A 14044-nucleotide genomic window follows, 5' to 3' on the forward strand; every position below is an offset into this window, starting at 1 on the left:
TCCTGTAAAAATATTGAAGTAAAGAGACAGAAACACTGACATTTTGCCGCTCTCTTCGTCGCGTTTTCCTCGTTGTGAATAGTTCCCCCTTGACGGGCTGACTGGTCCTTCTCAAGCCATTTATATAGCTATTGGGGAAAAATACTTGGATAAAAAGAATATCATGTAAAAATATTGGAGTAGAGAGACTGAAACAATGACATTTTGCGGCTCTCTTCGTCATGTTTTCCTCGTTCTGAATATTTCCCCCTCAGTGGGCTGAATAGTAAAACCGATGAGCCCAGTCTACCGCTGACGTCATCCACCTGTTGGGGACGCTAAAGCCCTATAATGGTAGGCGTGGCTAACCGGCACGTTAAAAGACTAATTTCTCGTCATCTGTGCTTTGCTAAATTGTTGTATATAGTCGAATCGTCTCAAAATATGATTCTAATTCACATAATAATGCCATTTAAGATTTTGTTTCTCGTGTCATATGCTCTTTAAGTGCATTTCAACAAACTACTCAACTATCCTCACGGCCCAGTAAAGTTGCCGGTAGCCTTGTCCGTTCAGCTGTTTGTCGCAGCAGCGTGACCCCCATGAATCGTGCGGGTCGAAGGGGGCCCCCTCTGCGGAATTCACGCAGTGTTCCCTTCCACCACATCACAGAGCAGGGGCCCCAAGCATCTATATTGAGAGCATCTCCTATTTGTACTATTTGACCTCCCGAATCTCTTGTGTCCAGTTCTCCCACCTGGCCGTCTGGGGAAGCATGCTGATGTGGCTGGTCTTCTTCGGGATCTACTCAGCCATTTGGCCCACCTTCCCCATGGCCCCTGACATGCTGGGTCAGGTAAGTTACCCCTGAAATGCCCAAGTTCAGACTCATTTACGGTTACTGACAGAGGTGGGTAGTAACGTGTTAAATTTAGTCTGACAGTCACATGACTAGACACAGGTTTGCAGCCGGAAGTCATATGGTCACACCAGACTGTTCAATCACGTGGTGTCTTTAAAGCGCCATAAAAATAAAGTATTTGACACAGAGTCAAAATTACTCAAAAGCGCAGATTTGTTTGAACCTTTCTTCCAGTTTTTACTTGGTAGCGATGTATTTTACACCAATAGACTCCATTTCAATTCATGGAAGGAAAATGTTGTTTTTTTTCCCCCCTAGGGGGCACACTTTCTCTTTGGACGGGTAATGTTTCATTTATGTATTTTGAATTTGATGATTTTTGTTTATTTTTTTGGGCCTAATATGGACATGTGACAGGTTATAGCACAGTATTCTTTCTAATAACTGTTCATATAGATGATGTGCTGAGAATAAAATACCATTGTTTAATTAAAAAAAAAAATCACACTGTAAGTAGTTACTAAGTTACTCATTGAGTCTTCTTTTCACAAAGTACTAAAATACTTTTTTACTTGTACTTGAGTACATTTTTTGGATGACTCCATTTACTTTTACTTGAGCAATATTATTTTGAAGTAATGCTTTTCTTGAGTAAAATTTTGGGTGACTCTGCCCACCTCTGGTCACTGGTAACAATGGACGTCCAATACATTTGAATTCAAATTCCAATTTATTTAAATAGCCCTTTTACCTTAACCTTAGGCCCTTAAACTTTAGAGGCCCTCAAAGTGCGTTACAACAAAGCCGAATATAGTATACTATAATTTTTTTTTTTTTTTTTTTTTAACTTTTTTTTTAACCTGAATTTTTTTTCATTTTTGGCAGGGGAACATTTTTGACTTTTTTGAAAATATGAAAAATAATCTATTTGTTTTTTTATTTATTTTAAAATGATAATGTCAATACTGTATTTAAAAATATTATAAAAATATTATTATTATTGTTATTTTTAGGTACTTATGTATTCCCCCCCCAAAGCGTTTTTATGTATATTTGTAAGCTCATTCATTGTTACTGACGTTGATATACGTCCAATCCAATTTGACTGCGGAGCCCTTCCAGTTAAATTGGATTGGACATAATAGTCGGGGTAGTATCGTAGCAAAAAAGAATAAACTTGTCATAGTCAACTAGTACCGGAGAGAAAAAGAAGAAACTCTCACCTCAGAAACTTAGAGCAAACAATTAGCATCAAAAGTTTTTTTAAAATAATTTTGTAATGTAAGATTTTCCATAATGCATTTTGAGGTACTCTATATTTGTTAAATGATTCACTGCCATTGACAGCGATAGACGTCCATTCGAATTTAAATGGCAATGAATTCGATCGCTCAAAAATGAATAAACTCCCTCCTCCAAAACTTTCATTTGAAGTTTGGAAACCAATGTGTTATGCTTCATGTTTCGTTTGCATTTATGATATCTTTTGTGTTGCGTATCTAAACTTCCTGGGTGTCCCCCGTCAGAAGCCCCCCGAGAACGAGTGTCCTGCACCTGCCGCATGTCACCCGACTCCCTTTCACCCCTCTCCCCCCCGCGTCTTTTAGTGCCCTTTACGGAGGTGTTGACTTAAGAGGGTGGGCTGCTGTCGCTCCCGCTGCTCAGGAGAGTCATTGAGGGATAATAAAATCGGGCGGGGGGGGTCTCTCAGCCCATTAATTCAATTTGTGTCAGAAATCCGGAATGCGCTCAAATATCCCGGCAGCTGCTCTGGCTGACTGGGGAGCGGTCAGACGACACTCCCGACATTTACACTACCCTGTAAAAGCGGAGAATACTTCTCCATTTTCATTTGGAATCATTTGAGTCCAAGTCTACGCTCAAGTTTGGTCCCAACTGTGACTCATAACTCAAAAGTCCAGTTGGATGAGTCTTCCCTATCGTTTATGATTGCAAGTGTTGCCAAAGAGATTTCCTCATAAGTTTTCCACCCATTCTTAAATTATCTGTGTGGACTCTAGTACATTGCAGCTGCTGCAGGGCTTGGTCTTTGACTAAATAAGCCCCCAATCAAAAGACGTTATACTAGGTGGAGCATGATGTAAAGAGTTGGATTCTCATTTGGAGGATTCGTCATGAATAAAATGCAACAACGACTGTCGGAAAGTTTGGGAAAAATGATCCCGGTATACCAGTTTTGTAGCCAGCATAAAAATGGGTAGTCATGTTTAATAGAGCAGGACGAAAGAAACTATTTCAAGGACCCAAGCATGAAATTAAACAAAAAGTCAGTCCTTTTAATTTGAAATGGCAATTTTCTGCTGAGCACTAGTAGAAAGTTAGACAAAATTATCCTGCAACACCAGTTTTTCCGATTAATATGAAATTAGGTTTTCATGTCTGTCGTATCAATGCTAGGAATAGTATACCACACGTAACACGTCACCTTTGCTCATTAATACTCATGACGTTAGCAACTGTTGCTGGGGGTGGGGTCAAACTTGCGTTTGTATAGTGTACGAACGATGTTAACTGAGCTAAACCTACCAATTCTGTCTGAAAATGATGTCCCTGGTGCCAAATTCACTGGTAAAGATGTGGAAGAACATACAGATGTTCAGTTAAAGCAGTACTTCTCAAATAGTGGGGCGCGCCGCCCCAGGGGGGCGCAGAGCGATGCCAGGGGTGGTGCGTGTGACCTCGGGGAACATGCTTTTTTTTTTTTTTTTTTTTTTTGCCGTACTAGAATAAAGTGTACTTGCACATCCACTCAGTGGGTGGCAGTGGCGCTCTCATTTTCAAAGTGCGCGCAGTATTTTTGAAGTAAGCAAGAGCACACGGAAGAGACTCATGAAGAGATGGAGAGCTGTGCGTGCGCCGTTTTCGAAAGCCGTTTTCCGGTGTAGGTCGGCCGGGACTCACGCAGCGACCCTCTGTCTTCTCCGGTTCTCACGTGTCCGCCCAAGAAGTGCCATTTTCGGCTTGGGATCGTCACGAGGACCGCCCTCACCTACGGTTCTCCCTCGGCCTCCGAGAATGCGCTTTTTTCGGGCCGTTTGCCTTTTGGCTTTGACATTTAATAAAGTGGTAGACGAGGAAAGACCACTGTTTACTGTCTCTAAAAATGATTATAGCGGACAGCCGGAAGCCAAATCAATTAAGACGCCACTTAAAGACATTAGACCCCAATCTCCTTGATAAGCCGCTTGGTTGTTTTTCAGCGAAAACGTGCCGAATATTGCCAACAATCGTCCCGCTTTGTCAGTGTTATATCAGTAAACCAGTGAGCACTGTTAGCATGCTCAGTGCAATATAACCCCACATCATTGCAAACTGGAGGTGATACTGGGAGCAGCGAACAGCGAAAATAAAAACTGTCCTTTTGTCCAAAGACAGTCTTTTTTTTTTCTTTCTTCTATTCAGTTTTGTTTTTTCGGTCAATTTTATTTGGCATAGTGTCCTCATGAGTTAATGTTTCTAATCAATTTGAATTTGTTATTATTTACTGATTTTATTTTTCAGTATCAAATGGTCAAAAATGTACCTTGAGTGTATTTTTACAGTTTGGATGTGACTTTTTTTTTTTTTTTTAAATTCAGGCAAATTGATGCGCGTTAAGTCTTTTCTGTTACAAACGAAACAATGTTAATAAAGTTATACTTTATAACTTGATCTCTGTTATTTTCTCTAATAGAAAAAAATGATACATTGTGAGGCAGAGGCGTACTTATAATAGTAATATTATAGACAAATGATACTATTTACAGTGGCGGCAGAGTTTGGGGGGGCGCGAAACATTTTCATCTTCCTTCGGGGGGGGCGTAACAGAAAATAATGGAGAAGCACTGAGTTAAAGAGATGGCTTGAGTGTCGAGGGATGAAAAACACTGGAAAAAGAGCTGACCTGATACAGAGCTAGCTTTTTTATCAACACCTTTTTCTTGTGTGCATTGCCTTATGCAACTGACAATGACATTCTCCTGCTTCAACAAGCTATCCTTTACCACCATATGCCCTGTCTGTCTTATATATTATATCCTCTGTTTGTCTTAAATCTCTGACCGTTCTTGGGGGTATATAATATTGCTATTTTTGTGTAGTGATCGCGAATGCTACTCAGTGACAGCCAACAAACACATTTAATTTTTTCATTACTAACAAATATTAGTTCTATTAATTTATTTACACTTCCCCCTTACTAAAGTTGTTTATTTACAACAGAAAAGGTAACAACAGTGGCAGTCAGATACCATTTTAAAAAATTTTGGTCAGTCATTGTCAGCCAGAAGCAGCACGGCAAAACGCCACGCTAAAAAATAAGTAAATATGTCAAAATGGCTTACCTCTTCGGAGCAGGCTGTAGCAGGCAATGGATCAGCATTGTCATCTGTAGGACTACGGCCCCCAGCTTCACCTTGCTGCCGTTAAATTGGTCTTTTGGACGTCCGCACAAGTTGGTCCGTTGTTCACATTTTTTCCCCTCAGAGTTTTTGGCTTCGGAAAACGTATGAACATCCTTCTTATGCCGTAATGTGTATAGTCGTTTCTACAAGTTCCATAGCAGCAGTGTTTACTCGGCATGTTCTGTTTTTGAAAGATTACCGGCAGAAAACAAGCAGTACTAGCATGGGTTGTATGCGAGCGCGCTTGTATGTTAACCCCCTTCCGGTTTACGATGTTGACGTCACGCAGCCTTGCTGTCTAAAAATAGCATTCGTGCGGTACGCTATTGAACAAGACGTTGGCCATTTTGCTTCGAAAAAGACATTTTTTTAGCGATAAAAAATAGGTAGCAAAATTAGCCCTCAGAACCGTTTTTTTCCAATTTAATATGATGTTGAGTTTTCATTTCTAATATAACAAGATGCACAAAAAATGTAAAGGACCTATACTCGAAAAGAAACGGGAAGTTTCAATTTTGTTCGAAATGAACAATTATTGGCAGATTTTAGCGCGAGTGGAAAAAAAACCTCAGCATCAATTTGTCCAATTACTATGCTTGCGTTTTTCATGTGCAAAGAAACGGGATGCACGAAAAAGTCTAAAGCAACCATGTATGAAATGAAACGGTGGCCACTTTGGTTTGAACAGATTTTCTGTTAGCAAAAGTAGAAAGTTATTGAAAATGAACTATGAACTATTAAATATGGTATTAAAAAATCATGTTTGCTTGTCGTCACGTCAGGCCGGAAACGTGATGCAGTGCTGGTACTTCTGGCTCGGTCTCCTCTTGGTTCCCGCCGTCTGTTTACTCAAGGACTTTGTTTGGGCTGCGTAAGAAAATCGTGCGAAAACAATCAACTCACGCTCTGATAGATTCTAACTAACGGTCTGTTTTCAGGACGCGCCGCACGGTGAGGAAGACATTGCTGGAGGAGGTTCAAGAACTGGAGGCGCGCGCTGTTGACCCTGGAGCGGCGGTTCTGAGGGATGCCAGTGGACGAAGGTACAGCGTGAACTTCCACTTCCTTCATTTAAACCCCATCAGGCCACCATATGTGTTTATATTATCTATTCAATTTTAGTAATGTCAAGGCCGAGGTCCCATAAAGGCATCATATAGTAGAGGTAGAAGCACCTGTGTGTCAACTGTCATGCTGTGTGACCTCTAATGACCTTTCACCCATCTATCTTTTTGCATGCTCATTTAAAATTGTTGTTTTACATTCAAAACACTTCATAGGTGGACCAATTTGACCTGCTGTTCGGACCTGGTGTGTTGTTTTTAGATATACTGCGTGCGTGTGTGTGTTGTGCTGTGTATAGCAGTCGTTAGAAAGCCGCAGATTGGAGCTGCACTTCTACGTCAATTAGCAACCCGCCCTTAAAACCCTCTTTATATCAAGACAAGTCGCTTTCTGTGAGCTTGCCGTCCCCTCGTGCCTCCCCGGTGACAAGCGCTTTCATCAGGTCCGAACGGGGCGAGGAAGCTTGACACTCATCGTCCGGAATGAGAGGAGTTACAGTATAGCGTTCAACAGGTTTGAAAATTGGGAAAAGAGCACATCTGTGTTTGTAGTATGGCAAAAGATGTGGAAAGGTAGGAGGAGAATCCCCCGGGTGGAGATGAAATGGTGCACATCCTTTTTGTTTTCTATTCGACAGACATCATTTGCTTTGGCTGACGCCTGCCTTCACTTGAAAGGGCTCAAATTCCTGGGAATGCTTCTGAAAAATGGCAAAAAGACATCTCCGCGAGTTCAGAGCCTCATTTTTCTATCGAAAACAGTGATGGATTCTGAATTGTACGACGTCAAAGGCAAACGATGCAATAGCCTAAGTTGTCGTTTATCTGACTGGAATGCAAATGAGTGCATTTCTTTTGCTGAAGATAAAACACATTTCGGTACCTTAAGAGGCTTATTTTTTCACCCAAAAATGTTTTACTGAATTTCAGAATTGTACAACGGCAAAAGCAAGCAATTTTTTATCGTTCACCCGACCTAAATCTGATTGAGCAGGCATTTCGTTTGCTAAAGACAAACGGGACATTTAGGCAACTTTAGGCCATCATTTTCCCCTTAAAATGTTTTAGCAAATTGAGAATTATATCACGTAAAAAGCATACGATGAAATCTTTTGTTGTTACAAATGAATATTTTGTCATTCACCTGACCTGAAATTGATTGAGCATGCATTTCTCTTGCTGGAGGCGAAACTGAAGGGAAATCACGTTTTTTACACTTGTCAACCTTAGTGGCAAATTTCTCCCTCAATTTTTTTTTTTTGTTTGATTCTGAATTGTACAAATGGTGCTGGATTCTGAATTGTACAATGCCAAAAGCTAATTAAGCAATCTCTTGTTAATCACCTGACCTAAATCTAATTAAGCATGCATTTCTCAAAACTAAAGAAAATGTCTTTTTAGTACACTTGGAATGGAATCTTAAACAGACAGAAAAACAAACTTCTTCATTGCCCCTTCCTATTCGGTGCCAGCCCCTCCCAGTCCTAAGTAATTGGACGTGTATCGCCGTCAATAGCAACTAACAAGTTGAAATCTTTTATATTTTGGAAACCTCCCTTATTTTTGCGCATAGACCTCCATTCATCCGTGTAATGGCGGACACTTTCGTGGCGACCGTGACGACGAGGCATCGGAGGAGGTGTTAATACTAGCAAGGCGCTTCGTTATTTTTGCACGACGGGAGTCAAGAGAAGCCGTGACGGCGTGTGGTCTTCACACAGAGGGTCCAGTCTTCTCTAAGAGTCAGGGGCACCGTAAAGGGAGGGGGCGGGACGGGTACCTGAAGGCCAAGTCCACTGCGGGCGTCCTGTTTGACGACAGCCACGTTTTCAACATTCTGGCTAGGAAGCGAAGTGCGCTAAACAAAAACGGAGGGCGGTTAATAACTTTAATTGATTTTTCTTAGGCTGCGCTCTTACTCCATTTAAGTGATTCAGTTCATATCTTCTGAATCACACCTCCTCCAAATGGGGATAATAAATGTAATACCTTAGATTTCCATGTCATTCTTTCCACCATTAACGCCTACAGTCGACTCACCCTAGGAAAAACCTTAAAACGTGTAGAATTGCCTATATTAACTCATTCACAGCCAGTAACGTGAAGCCTTGTAAACTCCTAATTGTAATTGTAAAGTCCTAATGGATTCAACGCTGTTAATGACAGTGAAGCAAACATCCATGGAGAAACTGACACATAAAACGAACTCATGTGCTATGACTGATAACTAGAAGAAACCAATTTTTATTCTCGATGTAAGAAGATGTTATTGTTTTCGTCTTGTATATTTGGCGTAATGCACAGGTGTCAAACTCGAGGCTCGAGGGCCACACCTGGCCTGCCACATGAGTTGGTTTGGCCTGCAAATTTTTAAGATGTTGAGAAATTGCCACCATATTTTTGTTACCATCTCCTTTTGGAGTAAATTGAATAGAGGAACAAAAATGTTGTAGTTGCTTCTTTTAGTACAGGAGTCGTCGTTTACAATATTTTGAGAGTATTGGCAAACAATGAATTCCAAAAGAATAATTATGAACCTAGTTTAGTCGAGCTGCCTGACCTGCTTTCTGCAACAGCAAACAGAATAAATGTTGACCCAGTAGAGTCAATAGTTAGCGCTTAAGTGCATGTGTCCCCCCTCCTCGCTTCTTTTAGCTTGCAAATAAAACGTCTATGTTCTCCCGCAGTCTAAACGAACGTGCCCATCTGCTGACAAGAGTCTTTAGGAAGACGCCCTCCAGCATCGGACGCTCCAACTCGCTGCAGCAGCCCGTGACGCGTGAGTACGCCCGACCCCTTTTAAAAACCGTTGACAAATGTTTAGCTAACATCTCCGTTCCGCGCCCGCAGACGGCTACGCCTTCTCCCAGGAGGAGCACGGCGTGGTGTCCCAATCGCAGGTGGTGCGCTCGTACGACACCACCCGCCAGCGGCCTAGTATCTAACCCCGCCTGCCCCCCAAACCCCACAAAACGTCGCCGTTTCATCGGGACGACGCACGTACGGATTATACGGGACCTAAAAACATAAGCTGCGATCATACAAGCGAGCAACTCACAAAGTCAGAGACTGTTCAAGAAGCCTGATTGGTGCGTTCCAATGTATTCGCCTGTGCATGTATGTGCGTGTGCTTGTGTGTGTGCGTGCCCCCCCCCCTCACTTTGACCCCCTCCCCTCGCGATTCAGTCATCACATGCCGACATCAGAAGGGAACGGAGAGGGGGGGCGTCCAAATAAACACGCACGGATGAATTCCATTCTGAGCGCTGCCAAACACTGCGGGGGGACACGACTGAGGCGGAACGCTGGCTCGGACCCCCACCCGCTCGCTCGACTACTGGAGCATCCATCTTCCTTATCGCCTCACTTCCTATCTTTCACATCTTCACTACTGGACTTTTTTTTTTTTTTTTTTTTTTTTTGTATTCATATATCACCTCGCCTTGGGTCAGTGCAGTCAAATGTCTGTGTTCTAGTACGGACAAAGTTTCCCTCCAAAATATTTTCACGGACATTTGCGAAACGTCCGCTTGTCGAGGTTTTTTTTTTTTTCGTTTGTTTTGTTTGTTTTTGTGAATGCAGAGTCTTGTTGCGTGGACGGCGCTCTGCTTCTGGAATGCGAGAATGACGGCTTGTAGAGAGGGGAGGGATTGTCCCGTCCGAGTCCTAATCATTAAATCGAATCAGTCCAAAAAAAAAAAAAAAAAAGGCTGCCTCCTCATGTCTGCTGCTGACTGAAAGACTTGAGTCGCGCCAAAGAAGTCACGCGCTTAGACAATCGGAGTTTTGTGCGTTCTCGTGGCAACACAGATTTGATTATTATTTGGCACTAATGGAAATTGAGGAACCAAATTAATGTGTGTGTTTTTTGCACAAACGGCTCAGACTAGGAAAAAAATGTTACCTGGAAGATATTTCAGTCTTAAAAATTCTAAACAAAAAGATGACTACAGTGGTACCTCTACATACGAATTTAATTAGTTCCCGGACCTGATTTGTAAGTTGAAGTGGTCATATGTCTAGTGGGATTTTCCCATATGAATACATTATAATTCGATTAAATTCCACAGCCCAAAAACCCTAAAAATGCTATATCCTTCATAATTACTACAAGTATGACTACCCAAATATCATTTATACATAGCAAAAGAAATACATTTTAAATACAAATCGGAATAATAATGCAATTATAACAGATGTAATTTAGTGTCATCCGGCAAATTATCTCACTTTTGAATGGATGTAATAAAAGATCTGAGCTGGACATAAATGGAGTTGGTGACAAAATTTGCCCGGTGATACTTAATGACATCTGTCATAAGCATTCATTAATGCCCATGACAGTGTCATATCATAATTATGACGATCTTATGACAGTGTTATGACACCGCTGTCAAAAAAAGTATTACCTATTAACCCAAATAAAGCAACAAATAAGCCGCACTGTACTGTAAGTCGCAGGATTCATAATGAGGGGGAAAAAGCGGTTTATCGTCCAAAAATTACGGTATTAATTTACAGTAATTTTGGACTATAAGGCGCACCTGACCAAAAGCCGCAACCCACAAAATTAGACGCGAAAGCGGCATTTGTTCATAGACAAGCCACACTGGACTATAAGCCACAGCTGTCCTCACTGTATTATGGGATATTTACACCGAAATTTATTAACAGGTAACACTATATTTGAAAGCGGCATCATAAGACTGTCATTAGACCAAATGAGCCAATTGGCTGCAAAGCTTCATTGCTTCAAGAAGCTTCATTTGGCCATGACTGCTCCCTTGGGGGAGACATTCAACTTCAGTTGCCATCTGATATCAACACTGTTATCGTACAACATGCCTCCTAGCATGCATAGCAGCGCTACAGATGTAAATAACAATCAAAATTCATGTCCTGCGCTAACTATTTTGAAGGCGGTTCCATTTGTTTCATTAATTGCTAGTCATGATATTTGGTAACAATTTATTTTACAGTAGCGCCATAAGAGCATGAATTAATGCTTATGACAGACGTCATTTTTTGTCATCCGGCAAATTATCTCACTTTTAGATTCAAAAGATCCGAGCTGGACATAACTGGAGTTAGTGACATAATTTGCCATGTGACAGTTAATGCATGATCGTGTCATGTCATAATTATAACTGTCTAATGGAAGTCTAATGATGTTGCTCTCAAATAAAGTGTTACCTATTAATCACAAATAAATCAATAAATAAGCCGCACTGGACTATAAACCGCAGGATTCAAAATGAGGGGGAAAAAGTAGCGGCTTATAGTCCAAAAAAATATGGGAATAGAAATAATTCTCTGGTCGAACACTCCTCAATTATAACATTTTCTGCAAGACAATTTTAAATAATTGAAGTTCAAGTTAAAAACACGAAATCGTTGACATTTTTCCTCACCTCAATTCGTTTTATTTTCTTTAGAGCAGTTCTTGTTGTACCTCTTCTCCACTGCTTTCAAACGTGTGCAAAACCTTCCAAATGAAGGCACCTTCCCTTCCCAATCCCGAGCGGAGATGCCTTTCCCACCCACCTTCCTGGACTTGCAGCTGCCGCAGTATGGAGAATCCATCCACTCCCGGCCGGAGCTACTTACCGTGAGTACGTACCCTGCCAAAAATCACACCTCCTACTTATTTTAATCCCCTCCCAAAGAGTGACATTCAGTACGTGGCATCAAAAGTGTTTTTAAGTTATTGGTTGCCATTGATGGCAACAGATGTATGTGTGTCTTTTAAAGTACTGTATCTAAAACGCTTTGTTGTAGTTATTTTTAGGGGAGTGAAGTTTAGCAGGGGATGTGCCAACTCTATTAAATGAAGAACGTGTCATCAAAGGTTCTAAAAAATGTCTAAAAAGCCTTTTTTATTTTTATCAAATGCTATGCAAATTAAAAAGTGGTGCGCCAATTCTGTTAAATTTTTGGCATCAAATAAGCACTCCTGAGGATGTCTAAAAGGTTTTTTTTTTTAATTTTTTTGTGGTACGCCATTTAGAAGGAGGTGTGCAAATTCTATCTGAATGTCAATTTAAGTACGCGGTGTCAAAATTGTTATCAGAACTTTTATCAGAGTGTCTAAAAGGCTTTGTTCATATTTTTTCAGGGTGCGCAGTTTAGAAGGGGGTGCGTCAACTATTAAGAAGAATGTGGCATCAAAAGTTTGATAAAGCATAGACTCCACCATCAGTTGACAAGACAGCTCCTGCAGACATTGTGCCACGCCTTCCCGTAGGGGGCCGACCCAGGCAGAACGTTGAATTCGCTTTCACTTTGATAAACTTAAACACGCTGCGTTCTAACGCCGGATTTAGGTGGAAGTACAACGAATGTTTTACTGCATACAAACAGGCCGGAGTGTCTCAAGATTCAAGGTAATTATTATATTAAATAGCACCATGCATGCACGTTGAAACGTTGTGAAAAAAAGGAATGGATAAAATTAATGTATCTTTGCCTTGAAATATTTACATAAAATGAATGATAACTGCCCGTTTGTGGTATTTAACCAAGAATCTACACTGTTTTACGTTCATATTTATAAAAAATCCATGATTTAAGCATTTATTCACAAGAATTTTCAACTTAAAAAGCTATTTGTTTCGTGACGGCCGCCACGTTGGATTACACAATACCGTTACTTTGCCTTGAAAATATATGTAAAATGAACGATAACTGCCCGTTTTTTTTGCTTTTAACCAAGAATCTAGCCTATTTTATGTATATAACTATAAAAATTCTGCGATTTAAGCATTTATTTACAAGAATTTTCAACTCAAAAAGCTCTTTGTTTTGTGACAGCCACCGTGCTGGATTTTGTATCTACACGATAGCGGAATTCAATCTATATAAGTTGTGATTGTATTTAGAAAAATGCAGACATAGATGCAAATTTTGCTTTTGTTGAGTAAAATTAAGATGATTCCGCATGCTTTCCTCAAGTATTACGTTTCTGATTCTGAAAATTGAGTGAAAACTTGCACTAAATTAAAAAAAAAATGTTGCTATTTCGGACAAAAACTTATGATATGTTAAATATTGCTATTGATCCTGAAAATATAGGTGATTATCCTTGCATTTGGTGACTTTTGTGCAACTAGCGTAAAATTTGAGAATTTTATAGCCACTATAAGTTTTGTTATTAAAAAATAATAATAATTGGGATTTTATTAGGGAACGACTTTGAATTTTTGTTGATGTCGCTTCTAATGGAGACTCATATATGCCTAAGGGAGGTGCCTGTTTTGTTTTTGAAAGTATTTGAATGTTAAAGTTTTTGAAAATAGGCCCCCTACGGATCGGCCCCAAACCCCGTGTCCCGTCAACTGATAGTGAAAGTCTATGGATAAAGACTCCTCCTAAAGTGTCAAAAAGGCAAAGTCAAAAATTATCTTTAGATGGGGGTGCACCAACTCTAATGGAATTTTAATTGACTTTAATAGCATTAAAAGTTTGCTAAAGACTCAAATAGGGCTGTAGCTATCGATTGTTTTAGTAGTCGATTAATCGATGAACTAGTTCGAATAATTGAGTAATCGGATGAGGAACATAAAAAATCAAAATACCTGCGTTAAGCCTCAAACGCTATAAAAAGATAAATAAACGAGGATCTTTGTACATCAAAAGAACAATTGGCTAACTTGCATAGCAAAAATCTGCCAGCTTAAATGCTATAAAACGACAAACTTTAAATTTTTTTTCTTATACAATGCTCTTAAATGGTTCTG

The 14044-nt window shown here is 40.3% G+C and overlaps 1 protein-coding gene across 5 annotated transcripts in view; it reads left to right on the forward strand.

The window, feature by feature from the left end:
* atp8a2 (ATPase phospholipid transporting 8A2) overlaps nt 1-13039 on the forward strand; it is a 67325-nt gene extending 54286 nt beyond the window's left edge. For 4 of the 5 annotated variants that reach the window (XM_057824135.1, XM_057824137.1, XM_057824136.1 and 1 more), the window contains exons 32-36: nt 728-835; nt 6027-6115; nt 6183-6287; nt 8996-9087; nt 9159-13038. In XM_057824135.1, coding sequence (XP_057680118.1) covers nt 728-835; nt 6027-6115; nt 6183-6287; nt 8996-9087; nt 9159-9253 — 489 coding nt within the window. In that variant the 3' untranslated portion in view covers nt 9254-13038. Of the gene's footprint in view, nt 1-727; nt 836-6026; nt 6116-6182; nt 6288-8995; nt 9088-9158 lie in introns of all 5 variants that reach the window. The other variant, XM_057824139.1, reaches the window with a different exon arrangement.
* The last annotated feature ends 1005 nt before the right edge of the window (nt 13040-14044 follow it).

The sequence above is a fragment of the Corythoichthys intestinalis genome, chromosome 20 (assembly GCF_030265065.1).
Source record: "Corythoichthys intestinalis isolate RoL2023-P3 chromosome 20, ASM3026506v1, whole genome shotgun sequence".
Classification (NCBI taxonomy): Eukaryota; Metazoa; Chordata; class Actinopteri; order Syngnathiformes; family Syngnathidae; genus Corythoichthys; species Corythoichthys intestinalis.